Source organism: Zonotrichia albicollis, chromosome 20, assembly GCF_047830755.1.
Source record: "Zonotrichia albicollis isolate bZonAlb1 chromosome 20, bZonAlb1.hap1, whole genome shotgun sequence".
Lineage (NCBI taxonomy): Eukaryota > Metazoa > Chordata > Aves > Passeriformes > Passerellidae > Zonotrichia > Zonotrichia albicollis.
In genome coordinates this window covers 11,649,397-11,663,972 of record NC_133838.1, presented here as the reverse complement: position 1 = coordinate 11,663,972, position 14,576 = coordinate 11,649,397, and the positions used below count along the sequence as shown (strand labels likewise).

The following is a 14,576-nucleotide window of genomic DNA, read 5'->3' as shown; positions in this document are numbered from 1 at the left end:
CCCCTCCCGCCGTCCCCGGGAGCTGAGGGTGTGTGAGGGGGGTCGGTGACCCGGATGGAGAGAGGGAGAGGAAGGAGCCGTGAGGCGGGAGGGAGCCGGGGCTCTGCGCATGCCCGGCGCCGTGAGGGGTCGCGGCGGGTCCGCTCTCCTGAGGGGCCACACGGTCCCGGCCCCGCCGCCGCCTACCCCGGGAGGTTCCAGGGGAGCCCCAGAAATGCTCCGGGGACACTTCGGGCGATGTTTGTATGGCACTGTGGCTCTGAGCCAGCCCTGGAGAGGCCCCGAGGAGCGGCCGTCCAGGCTCCCTGTGGGAATGGCTGAGCTCAGAGCGATGAGAATTTATTTTAAATGCTGCAAATCGCCCTCGGAGCAGCTTCCGGACGAGGGCCGGCTGTGGAGGAAGGAGCTGCCCAGAGCAGCTGGGGCTGCCCCTGCATCCCTGGAGTGCCCAAGGCCAGGTTGGACATTGGGGCTGGGAGCAGCCTGGCACAGTGGAAGGTGTCCCTGCCATGGCAGGGGTGCGATGGATGAGATTTAAGGTCGCTTTCAACTCAAACCATTCTGGGATTCTTTGATTCTTCCCCTGGCATCGATCGGGATGGCTCTGCCATCAGCCTCGGCCAGCTGCCAGCTGGGAACAGTGACAGTTTGTGTCCTCCTCAAAGTAAATCACAGCTTAATCCGGCCATGAGATGGCTCAGACAGCCATCATCTGAGCTGGCTGATACATCAGTGCCTGTGCACATTTACCTCTAGAAAGAAAGCACTAACCAACATCCTTTCTTTGGTTTTTCACAAAAAACCCACACAAAACTATTGAGTTTCACTGACACTAATATCGAGTGCAACAGCTTTGTCCTTGCTTGGAAAGGCAGAAGACAGCGTGGGTTGGTGATAGAAGTAGTGAAATTTCTGTGGCTGAAATATTTTCCTTTAAATTTCAGAAACAGACAGAGAGAGATGCTGAGCTGGGCTTCTCTACCAGGATTTGTCCCTTTCCTTTGGAAGAAAACAGCCCAGCAGATGTCACTTCAGGAAGGTAGGATCAGTCTCCCCTGCCCAGGTAAAACATTCTACAATTCAGATGCAGTGCAAATCCAGGTGTAACAGGTTACCCTCCATCCAGCCCTCCCTTGCTGCAATCTCCTGCTTTTATCGATTCAATACCACATTTTCCTCCCTGGGCAACAATAGATTCTGCTTTAATACCACTAACTGCAACATTTGTGTCCACTTCAGTGGCATTTAAAATACTTAGTCTCCTGCAGTAACACCTCATTTGTAGCACTCCTGTAACACTCCTGCCATCAATGGCACATCTTTGTATCAGCACTTAGAACACTTGTAATAGAACCCTCTAATCTTTGAATGGCGGATGTTAACAAAGGAATTTTATCAGAAATTCTAGGGATTTAGGGAATCCAGGATTCAGTGAAGTGCAGTTCTAACACCGAGGCTGCCCTTGGGTTGTCTCTTCTCCCTTTGTGGTTTGGGACCCCAAGAGATACATTTAATTAAAGTGTCCTGAGGGTTATCCTCTGCTTCTCCCCGTGGACTGCAAACCCATCTGGTGAGTGTTAATTAGGTTGGCAAGCAGTCGATTAAGCCAAATTGCCACTTTTCTGTCCCCCAGACGCTGCCCTGTGCCTGAGGGATGACACCTGCCACAGCTGCATTCCAGCTGTTCCCAGGGGGCTCTGATGTGTCAGAGAAGCTCCATTTCAGTAATAAACATCACTAAACAGGCCACCAAACATACAGTGAGTCTGGGTTGTGTCCCCACCCCTTTCTTTGGATCACAATGTCAAGCTCTTCAAAACATTAAATGTGAAATATTTTTTTCAAAGCCTTGTAAAAGGAAGTTTTAAAGGGAAATTGCACAATTCCTACAGCTGACCCCAACCCTGTGGAGACTCCTGTGAAACTGGGAGCATTAGTAATGCTGTAACAATCTGCATTTCACTTACAAGTGTCCTGTTAGACAGAGAACTCTTTCAATATTCACTTTAGTACCTAAATCCTGTCAGCTTCTCCCAAGACATTTCTGGTCAATGACAGCTCTACCAGGAGCATGGAGCAAGCCAGAATTCCATAGGTTTTACCACAATCATTTATTCAAAGTTTGGTTTCATTTGTCTCACCTGAAAGACAAACAGAATTAAACAGACATGCAACACTGCCTGTGAAAAATGAAGCAGTTATCCTTTACAGTGCAAGAGTGTAAAGCTTGATTTATTTACACATTTTAAAGTGACAGGAGAACGTTGGAGGCAGATCATTTTATACATTCAGCTGTGCTCCACAGAGTGCAGTTACACATAAAACACACTGAGGATGTTTGAAGTGCTCTGGCCAGAGATGTCAGCTCACTGGTAAGGAAGGCAGGGATGAACCCAAGGAACCCAAGGATTTCTCCAGGTGCTGAGAAATCCCTTCCATTTGGAGTCTGGGGGTGCTGTGCCACGTGCAGGGTCCTGCATGAACCCTGCAGTGCTGACATTCACAGATCAGAGTGTGCTGGACAACACCTACATAATTTTTCACCCTGGAATGTGGCACAGGGCTCCTCTCCTTTAAACCTTGCTGTGCTGCTCTGCTGTAAATATTTGCTGCAGTCCCAGGCATGGCCACTGTCACCTCAGACTGACAAATCTTCTGTGAAAAGCTCAGTGTGAGGGTGCAAAACCCTTCCTGTTGCAGCTTCTCTGGACTAGAAGGGAGGTGAGGAGTTTAATTCACTCCTGAAAGAGCACAGAAGTCCTTCAGTCAAGTTTAAACAACACACTTGGTTTCTCTGGGCCCTGCTCATGCCTTTTCTTAGGCTGAAGAGCAGAAAATAACAGTTTTTGGAAAACTGGGAGAAAAAGCAAGAAAGAGGAATATGCATAAAATAAAAAAAAACCCCAAACAAACAAAATCAACCTTATTTTGAGATTCCAGTGTTGAGCAGCAGCAGCAAAGAGGAGTGAGGTGCAGTCCCTCAGTGCTACCCCTACATCAGTGATGGAGCTGAGGCCCATGGCCAAGGAACAGCCCAGGCTCCACTGCTGTGGCACAGTGATCAGAAATATTGTGATTGATGTGCTGCAGAAACAGACACCACCTCCAGTGGAGGCCTTTGGCAGGGAAGTTTCCAGAAGCAAACAAAGGAAGATTTCCCTGTGGCTGCAGGTAAAGGGAACTGTCATTATTAAGTAGAATTATTTGAGCACACAGAGCCTGTGTAAATAAAACATGGTTATGTAAAGCTTTGGATTTAGAATCTTTGCAAAGAAAGGGCCAAAGCCACACAATAGCACAAAAGCTCAGCTCGTGGCTGGGAGCAGTTTCACTCAGAGAAGGGCTGAGGGCTCTGTGAAGGGAACAAGGGCTCAGGAGAATTGGGGAGTTTACAGCAAAACCAGCCCTGGACAGGAGGCACAGCCACAGCTCTGTCCCCTGGCTCTGTGTCCATCACTCAGGGCTGTGCTGAGGAGGAAAACCCAACCCCAAATCCAGGGCTGCCAAGTCTGTGCTGGGTTTAATCACTGCTGAGAGCTGGGACCATCACTGATCTGGGTGTCAGCAGCCATTTAGGCCCTTCTGAATTATTTCCCACCACTCAATTAAGCACAGAGAATATTGCCATGGAACAAGTGTGTGGTGGCACAGCTTGTTTTCAGACGCTGTGTTCTGTGGCTGCAGAACCAATAGGTCACAACAGGTTGATGAAATGGGAAGAGATAAGGAAAGGCAGCATTCCTGTGCCCTTCCCATGCAGCCTCATTGTGCATTGTTAATGAACAAAAGCTGCCCATAAATTCACCAACAATCCATGGCCACATCCAAAGGCACTCAATCAGTGTCACTGCACCCCAGCAGATGAATGCTCTGGCAGCAGGAGCCCATTAACATCCTTATCTTGCTTAATCACAAATCAAGGATTGAGGGTGAAAGCCAAGCTGTCATTTCTTGAGGTTTCCCAAGCTGCAGTGCAGGGATGCCACTGATAAGATCTGAATTGTGCCCAGCTGGTGAAGGAACCCGGGTACAGCCCCAGGGCACCTCCCCTGGGCAGGGGAAGGTTATTTGTCTAAGCTGCACAAAAATGCCAGAGCAATCCAAAGCATGCCCAGATTGAATCAGTCTGGCAAAGCAAACAAATGCAAAGGAACAGTTCTGTTGTCATTTACAACAACAAGAACCTGGAATAATCATGTGCAGGTCAGGGGAGTTGTTGGGAATTTCTGGCAGTGGGAACAGAAACTGGCCATGAGTCAATTTAACAAATAAAAATAAAAATAAATAAATGCAGAAAGCCACTATTCCAAATCTAAGATACTCCCAAACTGCCTGGTATGGGGGAATCACTTAAATATACACAGAACATGAGCACTATTCCTTCCAAATAAAGTTCCAGGGTCCTGGAGACTCCACTGTGCAGACAGCCCAGACCACACTGAGTGGACTTAAAATTCAGTTTCTCAGAAAAAAACCCCAATTTTAGAGCAGCCAGTGCTATCAAAGTGCAGGATAAGCAGTGAATGTTGTACTTTCTCCTCAAGTGACAGTTCCCCATTGTCCCCCCGGGTCCATTCTCCCTCAGTATCAGCTCCTGGCCATCTCCTGGAAGCTGGGAAGATAAATATCAAAGTACACAAAGCTCCATTATCCTCACGGGCCTCAGTGAGTGCTGGGCAACTTCTCTCCTTAGGTCATCCACAGTAGTAGACAAGTATTGGTTTTCCTTTTTTTAAAAAGAAAGAAAAAGGGGGAGGACCCAGCTTACATCACCTAAACTGAGCTTTTAACTAAGGAACTTCAACACCTTTAAGAGTTGGGACCACTAAAATTGGAAATCCTGTCTCAATCAGAAAGAAAATAAATAAACATGATAAAGAATTCAGATTTTGTCCAAAATTACATCAATTCCCAACAGATACAGTCACATCATTCTCATTTCTCCTTGTCCTCATCCTTTATAGTGCTCCCTCTGCACCATTTAATCCAACTTGAAGCTCCTGCTATGAAATCAGAAAACTGGCAAATAATCTTTGTTGTAAGCCATATAATCCAGTGGTGCTCTAAAAACAACCCCCATCCTCAGTGCTTGTGTTCAACACCAGAACAGAAGTGCCCAGAATTGGTGTTTTGAGGGGATAAATGTTCACTCTCACCAGTCCTGCTGCTCTAAAGACACAGCGAGTTCCAGTGGTGGTGCTTCCAAACAATTCCATTTATTGCTGTGTCAGGGGAGCTCCATGGTCACACCAGGGCTTAGAGCCTTCCTGGAAATCTGTCACAGTCCCTGTAAAGCAAAGATGAAATCCTGTCCTCCCCTCTCTGTGAGCAGCTCCTGCAGACTTGTCTGGAGATGAAAGCACTCCCAGCAGGGCTGCAAACTGCACAGTCACTGGCACAGCATCTCCTCTGCCATCAGCTCCATCACTGCACACTCCCAGCCAGCACAATGCCATGCAGAACTGGGAGCTGCTTCCTGCCAAGTGCTTTCAACTTCCCACCTAGCAAAAGTTGTTGATTTTAATAATCAGCCTGGAAAGTTCAGCTCGAGACGAGCTTAAAACTCCTCTCAAGGTCGGCTTTACGCTCGCTTCTGTTTGAACAGGTAAATAAGGAAAGGTCCAAGTGCTGAGTCCTTGAAGGTCACTCACTCCTTCTTGCTGTGCTCCAGCACCCTGTAGGGAGGGGCAGGGCCGCCCCTGGGCCCGTGCTGCTCCTGCACGATGGGCAGCGTGGCTGGGCTGTAGATCTCTGGCATGCTGTCGTTGTTCTCCAGGGCGCCGTAGGAGAAGGAGGCTTTGAGGTCAGGCTGCACTGCAATCCCTTTGTCGTGCATGTTCTGCATGCCTGCAGGAGCAGAGGCACACATTAGGCACAAAAGTGCATTTTTGCTGCTCTCTGCTCAGCCAGGAAATGAGCAGTCCCTGAGGCTCATCAGCTGCTGAATCAAAGAGGGTTTGTGCTCAGCACTGCAGCAGCTGATGAGAAATAAGGTCCCAGTGAATGAGGGATGGCTCTCAGTTATCCAGCAAGTGCTGCAGATCTTTCTTACAGCTCACCAGAGAGCTTAGCTCTGCTTCCCAAAGGAGATTTCTGCTCCTCTACCTCACTGCTGAGCCATCCCCAAACATCAGTTCTTCCTGCTGGACCCAGCCCCATCCCAAGCACGTGTTCAGACCAGTTCAAATTCAGATAACAACTCTGTGACCCACCCAACCTGAGCCAAAGCCTGAGCCCTGCCTGTGCAGCCCAGCTCCCTAACAGGGTGATAAACCCCGGGCTTGGTCACCTGGCATGGCATCCATGGAGATGTAGGGCTCGAAGGGGACAGGCTTCTTCCTATTCCTGGTGATCAGGAACACTCCCAGGAATGCTATGAGGCACCTGAGGGAGGAGAAGGGGTCACTGAGATGCCTGGCAAGGCAGAGCACACAATATTTATTCCCTGTGGCTCCCCACAGAATTCAGAGCTGCAGTTCAGGCCCTGCCAAGGCAGAATTGCAGGGCACTGTCCCAGCTGAGCCCCCTGAGCAGCCCTGAACACCCCCAGCAACCAGCACAGCTTCACCTTTATCAAACACAAAAAGTTTCCATGTTAATTAATTAATTAACCTTGGCTAACTGCAGGGGCAAGGAAGCATAGCAACATTTGGTTTTGCTTTGATGGGATTCCAGGATTCAGCAGCCTGACCTTTCCAAGGCTCCCTGTAAACACAGCAACAACCACGGACCTGCATTGTCACAGAGCAAGGTGCAGCTCAGAACAATCACCTCCCATTGCTTTGGGGATTTTTTTCTGTACTTATCTAAAAGCCATTTGAGAATGTCTCCTGATTATGGAGAGCTAATTACACCAAAACACTGAGTTACACAGGAAATGTTTCACTGATCACATCTGCATTGTGCCTTCTCCATGCTCTAAAAACTCCAGAAGTCAGGCACAGTTCAGGGAAGGTGCAAAATCTGCAAGAAGGTTCCCAGAGAGAGACTTTGGGTTATTTTACAATTCATGAGCAGGCAGCTTGAAAACCAAGCCATATGCTGAGCACCCCAGCTGATCCCCAGGATTTAGTGATTAATTGTTGTGTAATTGTGCATTACCAAGGGTTACACAATTTTTTCCAAACACAACACTGAGCTCTAAGGGCCACTCTCTGCTCTGACAAAGAGGCATTTTAAAACAGATTTGCATTTTTAAAATTTGAGCCACATGAAGCAACAGTTTCCTGTCAAGGAAACCTGGAGCACTTACCCCAGTGCAAACATACAAATGTGGAGAACATCTTCACCCATGAAGTCCAGGTAAAAAGTTGCTCCTTAAAAAGGAAATAATTCAATTACATCTTCCCAATTCCACCTTCAGCCAGGATTCCTATTTTTATAGCCAGCACCTTTGTTTATTTAATCATCTGAAAATAGGTGTCCTGATTTCTATTTTAACTCAAATTATTGACAAATCTTTTCGAGTTTCACTACCAAAATAGTTCTGCTGGTGTCACTAACAGAGATATAAATGAACCTGTGCAGCAAAAACAAGAGGGACTATTTTGGAATGATGAAACAAATTGGATTTAACTATAAAAAGATGCAAACTCTTGACCCCAAACAACAACAAAGAGCTCCAAATTCTAGAAGTGTCCTGGGTGGCAGCAGGACACACATTCTGCCTCCTGCTCTTTGCATTTTTAATGTAAAGAAAATAAAGTCAAAAATAAATAACAAGGAAACATTTCACCTGCACATCTAGAAACACATATTGAACAAGGAACAGTCTCAAACAAATTCCCCTGCACTTTAAACAAAATGACAGCACTGAACAGAAAATTTTAACAGTCTACTGGGATAATTCCCATTTTTAAAAAGGAAAAAAGACCCAAACAAAGCCAGTGCAGATGAGAGATGACAAAAAAAATGAGAGTCATCATATTGCTGAGTATTCACCTTCTTCAGGAGGATTATTTCCCAAAACCTTTTGCCCTTTTTCAGAAAGGTCTGTGCAGTTACCTGCTGAGATTGCTGCTGTGGTGGAGAGGATGTAGCCAATGCTGGAGATCTGAGCTGAGTCATAGAGCTGGGAGGCCTGAGCTAAAAACCTGCAACACAATCACAGGCAACAGGGGCTGATTGGGATGATCCTTTTTTGGAAACACCTTTCAAAAGTGATGCATATATTTAAAGAAATTCATTCTTTTTCTCACTGAACAGCAGCAGCAGCAAGCCTTGGAAAGAATAAAAGGACAGAAGAGGGAGGTTTGTGGCTGCACTGAAATTACTGCCCCAACCTCAGGGCCAGAGTGTCCCTCATATTTTGGGAAGCCTTTTATCCCTGCTGCTAGCAGCTTTTTATGTTATTGCAAGTACAAAGGGGAAAGAAAAACCCCTAAAAATAGACACATTTTCAACAACACTGATCCTGCACTTTGATTTTAGCCAGCCCAGATACTGCATTTGATTGGCCACCATTTCAGCCCTAAAACTGTTTAGCAAACACTTGAATGGTGGCATTAAAACATTTTTATGTTTTTGCAAGTACAAAGGGGAAAAACCCCTAAAAATAGACACATTTTCAACAACACTGATCCTGCACTTTGATTTTAGCCAGTGCAGATACTTCATTTGACTGGCCACCATTTCAGTTCTACAATTGTTTGGCAAACACTTGAATGGTGGCATTAAAACCACCTGGCAGTGGAAAAGCAAAGACCCCCCCAGGCCCCTGGGACAGATCACAGGAAGGAATGGATAATTCCCTAGATTTTAATGGTATTTTTGGCATGGTACAAAGAGCCCCTGCCCCACAGCCTGCAGAGAGAGAGGAGTCCTTACGTGGCCTGGTAGATGGCAGTGGCAGCCATGCACACCAACATGATGTAGAAGATGGGGGAGTCCAACTGCAGGGTGCCCTGGATGGACACCAGGATCATCCCAGCCACTGCCTTCACTGTCACCACCGTCATGGAACCTGGGGGGCACCACACTCACCTGGGGCAGCACCCCAAAACCCCAGCACCCCAAAACCCCCAGCACCCCAAAAACCCAGCACCCCAAAAACCCCAGCACCCCCCAAAAACCCCCAGCACCCCAAAAACCCCCAGCACCCCCCAAAACACCCCAGCACCCCAAAAACCCCAGCACCCCAAAACCCCCAGCACCCCAAAAACCCAGCACCCCAAAAACCCCAGCACCCCAAAAACCCCAGCACCCCCCAAAACACCCCAGCACCCCAAAAACCCCAGCACCCCAAAACCCACAGCATCCCAAAAACCCCAGCATCCCAAAACCCCAGCACCCCAAAACCCCAGCACCCCCCAAAAACCCCCAGCACCCCCCAAAAACCCCCAGCACCCCTCAAAACCTGCCCCTCCTCCTGCCAGGCCAGACCAGCTCTGCCCACTCCATCCCCACAAACCCACCACAGCAACCTCCAATAAATCACTGAACCCTTCTCCAGCTACAGAACTGGGAGCATTTACTGTGATGGTGTTCACAAGGGTCTGAGGATGAGGGAAAGATGAGGATCTGACTCCATGTTTCAAAAGGCTTGATTTATTATTTTATGATATGTATTATATTAAAACTATACTAAAAGAATAGAAAAAAGGATTTCAGCAGAAGGCTGGCTAAGAATAAAGTAGCAAAGAATGATAACAAAGGTTTGTGGCTCAGACTCTCTGTCCGAGCCAGCTGACTGTGATTGGCCAATAATTAGAAATAATTAACATGAGACCAATCCCAGATGCACCTGTTGCATTCACAGCAGCAGATAATCAATGTTTACATTTTGTTCCTGAGGCTTCTCAGCTTCTCAGGAGGAAAAATCCTAAGAAAATGATTTTTCAGAAAATATCATAGCTACACATTTCCTGGTGCTGTCAGTGTGTAAAGAGTGTTCTGCAATTACAGGATGGGAGGATAAAATTTTCCATTTGGTTTGGTTCATAAAGCCAAAGAGGTGTCCAAAACAAGAATCAGGAAGAATTTTCCTCTCTTGAAAGCTGGGCCATTCAGAATTAGGGCAGTTGCTTTGTAATTCATGGGCCCTGTGAGACACCACTGAAATCCAACCCAAACAGCACAAAAAAGCAAAAAAGAGGAAAAGAAAAGACACTGCAGGAACTGAAGGTGCATAAACAAAAATTGAGGACTGTGACATAGAGTTCAGCATGGCAGACTTGCCATTACTCATCCTTTTTAAAGTTTAATTGATTATAGTTTCCATTTTAAAGAAGTATGAAATGTGTAAATCCAAAATGACTGCAGGATATCAGAATCACCAGGGATTCTTTCACAGGGACAAGCTGGGGTGGCAGAGGATTCCTCATTTCTTTAACAGAGCTAAGACAATCCTTGTAGGTCAAATCCTCCCTTTCACCCTCTGGCTCAGCCTCCTCACACACTGAATGCCTCCCTTTGTGTGCCCAGATTAAAATTAAGAACATTCATAAATAACCTGCACTTTCTGTGCTTGGCAGATTATTTGCCTGATGGGGAATAAACCTTAATTGTTCAAAGGTTCTTTGCAAAGATTCTAAATATCAGCTTCAGGAACATTTCTGGAGGAAATTATTGCATTTCATGGCATTAATTAAATCAATATAATCCCCTGCATGCCTCAATTTGCTGATAAAAGATCTTACAAGTGCATATCAACTTACCCAGCAAAGCCACCAGCAGAAGAATAATGACAATGTAGTTTGCATTTCTCTCCTTGTAAAAATACAGGAGCAGACAGAACACAATGATCTCCACAAGCTACCAGAGAGAGAAATGAGAATATCAGAGATGCAGAGCACACGGGGTTGGCTGTAAATGAGATTCTGAGCCAATCAAACATTAAACAGGGCAAATCAAAGGGAAATGGGGATCCCACACAATGACAGACCAAATTCAGCATCATCTCAGATTCCAGCAGCTGCTGGCAGAACAGGAAACACAGGGCACTTCTGGTGCTGGATTTATGGTGAAGCAGCTGATCAATCCTGACTGAATATTCACAGGGGAGATCTCAGTCTGCTTTCTGCACTGAGCTGTCACAAGTGATCCCTGGGGCAATGCCAGGATTGTCTTCCTTAGAACACAAATTTCATGGGGTTTTCAATAAGAGATTTGTGGGCCTAGAGAAAGTCAGTGTGGAAAAAGCCCAGATTCAGGCATCAGTAAATTTTCAGCCAAAGACATTTAATCCTACAGAATTCAGAGAAACTAAAGGAGCTGTGCATGTGTGTGACACCTGGAAAAGCTGGCCCAGGTTTGGGAGTGAACACAGGGAACAACCAGGAAAAATAATGCTGGAAATGAAGCTGCCCCCACCCTCCACGGCCCCTCACCATGTAGAGCAGGAATGGCCAGCTCACTAAATGCCTGGTGATGTTTTCTGCTGTCATCTTCTCGTGGCTGTTGGGTCCAAATGTCACCAGCAGGTAAGTGCCAACCACTGCCAGGCCACAGCCCACGAAGGACAGCACGTAGCGCCCTGGGGCAGCACGGGACAGGAGAGCACAGCGTTAATGAGGGGGTGGGATGCGTGTAATTAATGAATTAATGCCACAGCACCATCACTGGCTGTTCCTCTGGGTGCCCTTCCTGCCCCACCTCCAAAATCTTGCAGCCACCAGGGAGTGGGAGCTGAGACAAAGTTGGGAGCAGGTGGCATCTGCGGAATAAATCCAGCTGCAAGGTCTGTGATCCTGCCTGGCACTGCCCACAGCCCTTTGCCACCTCTGCACACACCTCCATGTGCATGGAATTCACCCCCTTGTGCCTGTGCTGCAGCTTCAGCCTGTTTCTAAATGCTGTGGGGTTCAGGGGATTTGGCACAAGCCAGGGAAAAGATCTCCACTTGTAATAAACAGTGGAGGAGATGACACATTTCATCCAAGAGGTGCTAATGAGACCTTGCCAGCCCTGTAATTATAATTCCTGAGGGCCCATGCTGTGTGATGAACTGTAAACACAGAGGAGGAATGAAAAGGAACTGTGGAACTTACTCAAGAATTCCTTGGGCTTCCATTTTTCTTTAATAAATATAATTCCTATGATTGCACTAGCTGTGAAAAAAAAGAAAAGGAGAGAGAAACAGTGAATTGTGGAGTGAGGAATCTCCCAGAGAACACACTGAGGCTCCTTGCTCCTTACCCACTACAGACACGGCACTGAGGGGCACAATCAGCGAGAGGGGAGCGAAGGCGTACGAGCAGAACACCCCCAGCTCCCCCAGCAGCAGCAGCACGAACCCACTCCACCAGGTCTTGGTTCTGAAGTAGGCCCGGGGGTCCTTGGAGCCTGCCAGCCTGATGTGGCTGTATTTCTGGGCAGGAACACAGAAACAAAGCAGCTCTGTCACGCTGGGTTGGTTATTTCAGTGCAGGGGCAGGGTTTGCTCCAGGGCACTCACCTGCAAGTTGAGGGCAATGCTGCTGACAAGGTGCCCAAAAATAGCCAGGAGTGCCCCAATCAAGTTCTCCTGCAAAACCAAGGGAACACGCAATTATTGACAATTATCAAATTCAGCCAAGGAAGCCAGAGGGGTTTGCACACCCTGGAGAGCAGATTTAAACCATTCCTGAATCGTGGGATAGCCTGGCATGGAAGGGACCTGCAAAGGTCACTGGGTCCAGCACCCAGCTGCCAATAAAAGCTGTTTATCTCCCTCCCTTCCTGCTGCTCTGGGGCACCTCAGGTAAGTGCTGTGCTTGTGCTCCAGACCTGTGAACCCAGGTGCAAGATAAGACCCAACAGCCACTTTCTCCAAGAGATTTCAATTAGTTTGCACTTTCTCAGAGAGGAGGAAGATAAGGCTAAAAAAAACCCCACACCATCACTCATTCTTGCCTCTGAAAAACTCATTTATGAGGATTTTATTGCCCTGGAATCCAGAGAGTGGATCAGGAACCTCTGCTTCCCAACTATTTTGCTCTTCTCCACTTGTGACAGCTGCTGGTTCAGTCACTGCTTCAGCCATGTGATGAGGAAGCCAAATGATCACAGATTTTAATCTGCTTTTTGAATAAACCAGTTATTCCCAAAGTCACAGGAGACTGCTGACAGCTCCCAACCTCTTCTGCACTGGCATTCAAAGCTCAGCAACAATTCTCACGCTCTGAAGCTGGAATTTGAAATGAAGAAAGGATGGAAAGCAGGCTGAGTCACAAAGGAGATGCAGAGGAGGACTGAAGGGAAGACCTGAGGCCACCAAACATTTGTGTGCTCCCAAAACTGCCTAACCCTCATTCAATGCCATTAGCAGTGTTCTGCAGCCCAGCCCTTACTTGCACTGCTTTGGGATAACCCAGCTCACATTCAGATGTGAACAGGAATAAACAGACCGATCTTGATTTTCTCACCCATAGAAGAACTTCCAGATTTCAAATTCGTAGCAGCAGAACAAAAACCTCTTTATCAGAATGCACAAAAAGAAAACTGACTCACAAAAAGAGCTTCACTCGAAAGCACCTGAGAGGTTCCCAGGACAGAGAGAGAAGGTGGCAGAGGATGTCACTGTGTGACACAGAGCAGAGCTCTCTGGGCTGTGACAAGGGCCCAGGACTGTGGAATCAAAGGAAAATAAAACCCCTTTTAGCTGAGATTCTCTGAGCACCTGCAGAATCAGGGACTCAGAGGGAATTTATCTGCTCCCAGCTGGGGAGCAAGGAGGAATTACAGCCCCATGTCCCAGCCTCTGCTGTGGGCTCAGCCCTGAAATTCAAACACCTGAACACAGAGAGCACAGCAGAACCTCTGCTCTGGCACTGCTGCACGGCTGAAAGCACCTGTGGGAACCTCTGCACCCAAACACCTCCACACCCTCCTGCAGCTCCTCTGCTCTGCACACACAGAATTAATTCCTCTGTCACTCAGATACGGCACCCCAGGCATGGCTGGTACAGAGACAGAGCCCTTTCTGCAGGAAACAACCCCAAAGCAGCACCATTATCCCTCACTCAGGAACCAGGGCCTCAGGGATGGAAACCCGAGGGGAGGGAAGCTGACCTTGTAGGAGAAGGAGTCTGTGTGTGGCTGCACAGACACTGCTGCCGTGGCCAACGGGAGCTGCTGCAGCTGCAGGCTGGGGCTGTTTCCTCCTTCCATTCTGGGGTTTTCTTTGTTTTTCAGCTTTCTAGATGCTGGAAGTTCTCTTTAAAGAAGAGAATTGGACTCTGCTAGAACCAAGGTTTGGTACTGCTCCCTGCCATCCATCCTGTTTCCTTGCCAAGTTCAGGGAAGCACAAACAAGCCAGTGAAGCAGTTGGGTTATTTTCCTTCACGATGAATCTAAGGGAAAAAAAAGAAATAAACCCCAAAGAATTAGAACAAATAAATCAGTGGTCCAAAAGCTGCAATGAAGGATAGGCCACGGAAATGCCCCTGGAATCAAGCTCACAGCTGCACATAGAAAAGAAAAGCAGATTTTAAATGTCTTCTTAGAAAGCCTTGGACAGAAACTCACAGACTGCTTTTCAAGCTCTTGTGACCTGGCTGGGCCCCAGGGGTGACACACTCAGCTGGCATTTAACAGCATCACAAAGGCTCCCAAGTCCTCCGAGCTCTGCCTTTCATGTCCCTCCTCCGAGCCCCGG

The 14,576-nt window shown here is 47.4% G+C and overlaps 1 protein-coding gene and 1 long non-coding RNA gene across 2 annotated transcripts; one reads left to right on the top strand and one right to left on the bottom strand.

Moving 5' to 3' along the window:
• Window positions 1-24: 24 nt before the first annotated feature.
• Window positions 25-3,468, top strand: LOC113460225 (uncharacterized). The gene is made up of 2 exons (XR_003381998.2): window positions 25-458; window positions 945-3,468. It is a non-coding gene; the product is annotated as an uncharacterized LOC113460225 (long non-coding RNA).
• Window positions 2,205-14,122, bottom strand: NIPAL3 (NIPA like domain containing 3). Its single transcript, XM_074555530.1, has 11 exons — window positions 13,990-14,122; window positions 12,395-12,463; window positions 12,136-12,307; window positions 11,988-12,047; window positions 11,328-11,473; window positions 10,656-10,752; window positions 8,827-8,962; window positions 8,005-8,093; window positions 7,253-7,316; window positions 6,290-6,384; window positions 2,205-5,847 (listed from the first exon to the last, which is right to left on the bottom strand). The coding sequence occupies exons 1-11, from the start codon at window positions 14,086-14,088 to the stop codon at window positions 5,648-5,650; spliced, it is 1,227 nt and encodes a 408-aa protein (XP_074411631.1). The 5' UTR covers window positions 14,089-14,122; the 3' UTR covers window positions 2,205-5,647.
• Window positions 14,123-14,576: the final 454 nt, after the last annotated feature.

Coding starts and splice junctions, on each gene's coding strand:
- NIPAL3 (XM_074555530.1), bottom strand. CDS start 14,088: ATGGAAGGAGGAAACAGCCCCAGCCTGCAGCTGCAGCAGCTCCCGTTG. Junction 8,963..10,655: donor TCTGCTGGTGGCTTTGCTGG/GTAAGTTGATAT, acceptor GGTGCCCCCCAG/GTTCCATGACGGTGGTGACA. Junction 6,385..7,252: donor ATTTGTATGTTTGCACTGGG/GTAAGTGCTCCA, acceptor CTCCTCCCTCAG/GTGCCTCATAGCATTCCTGG.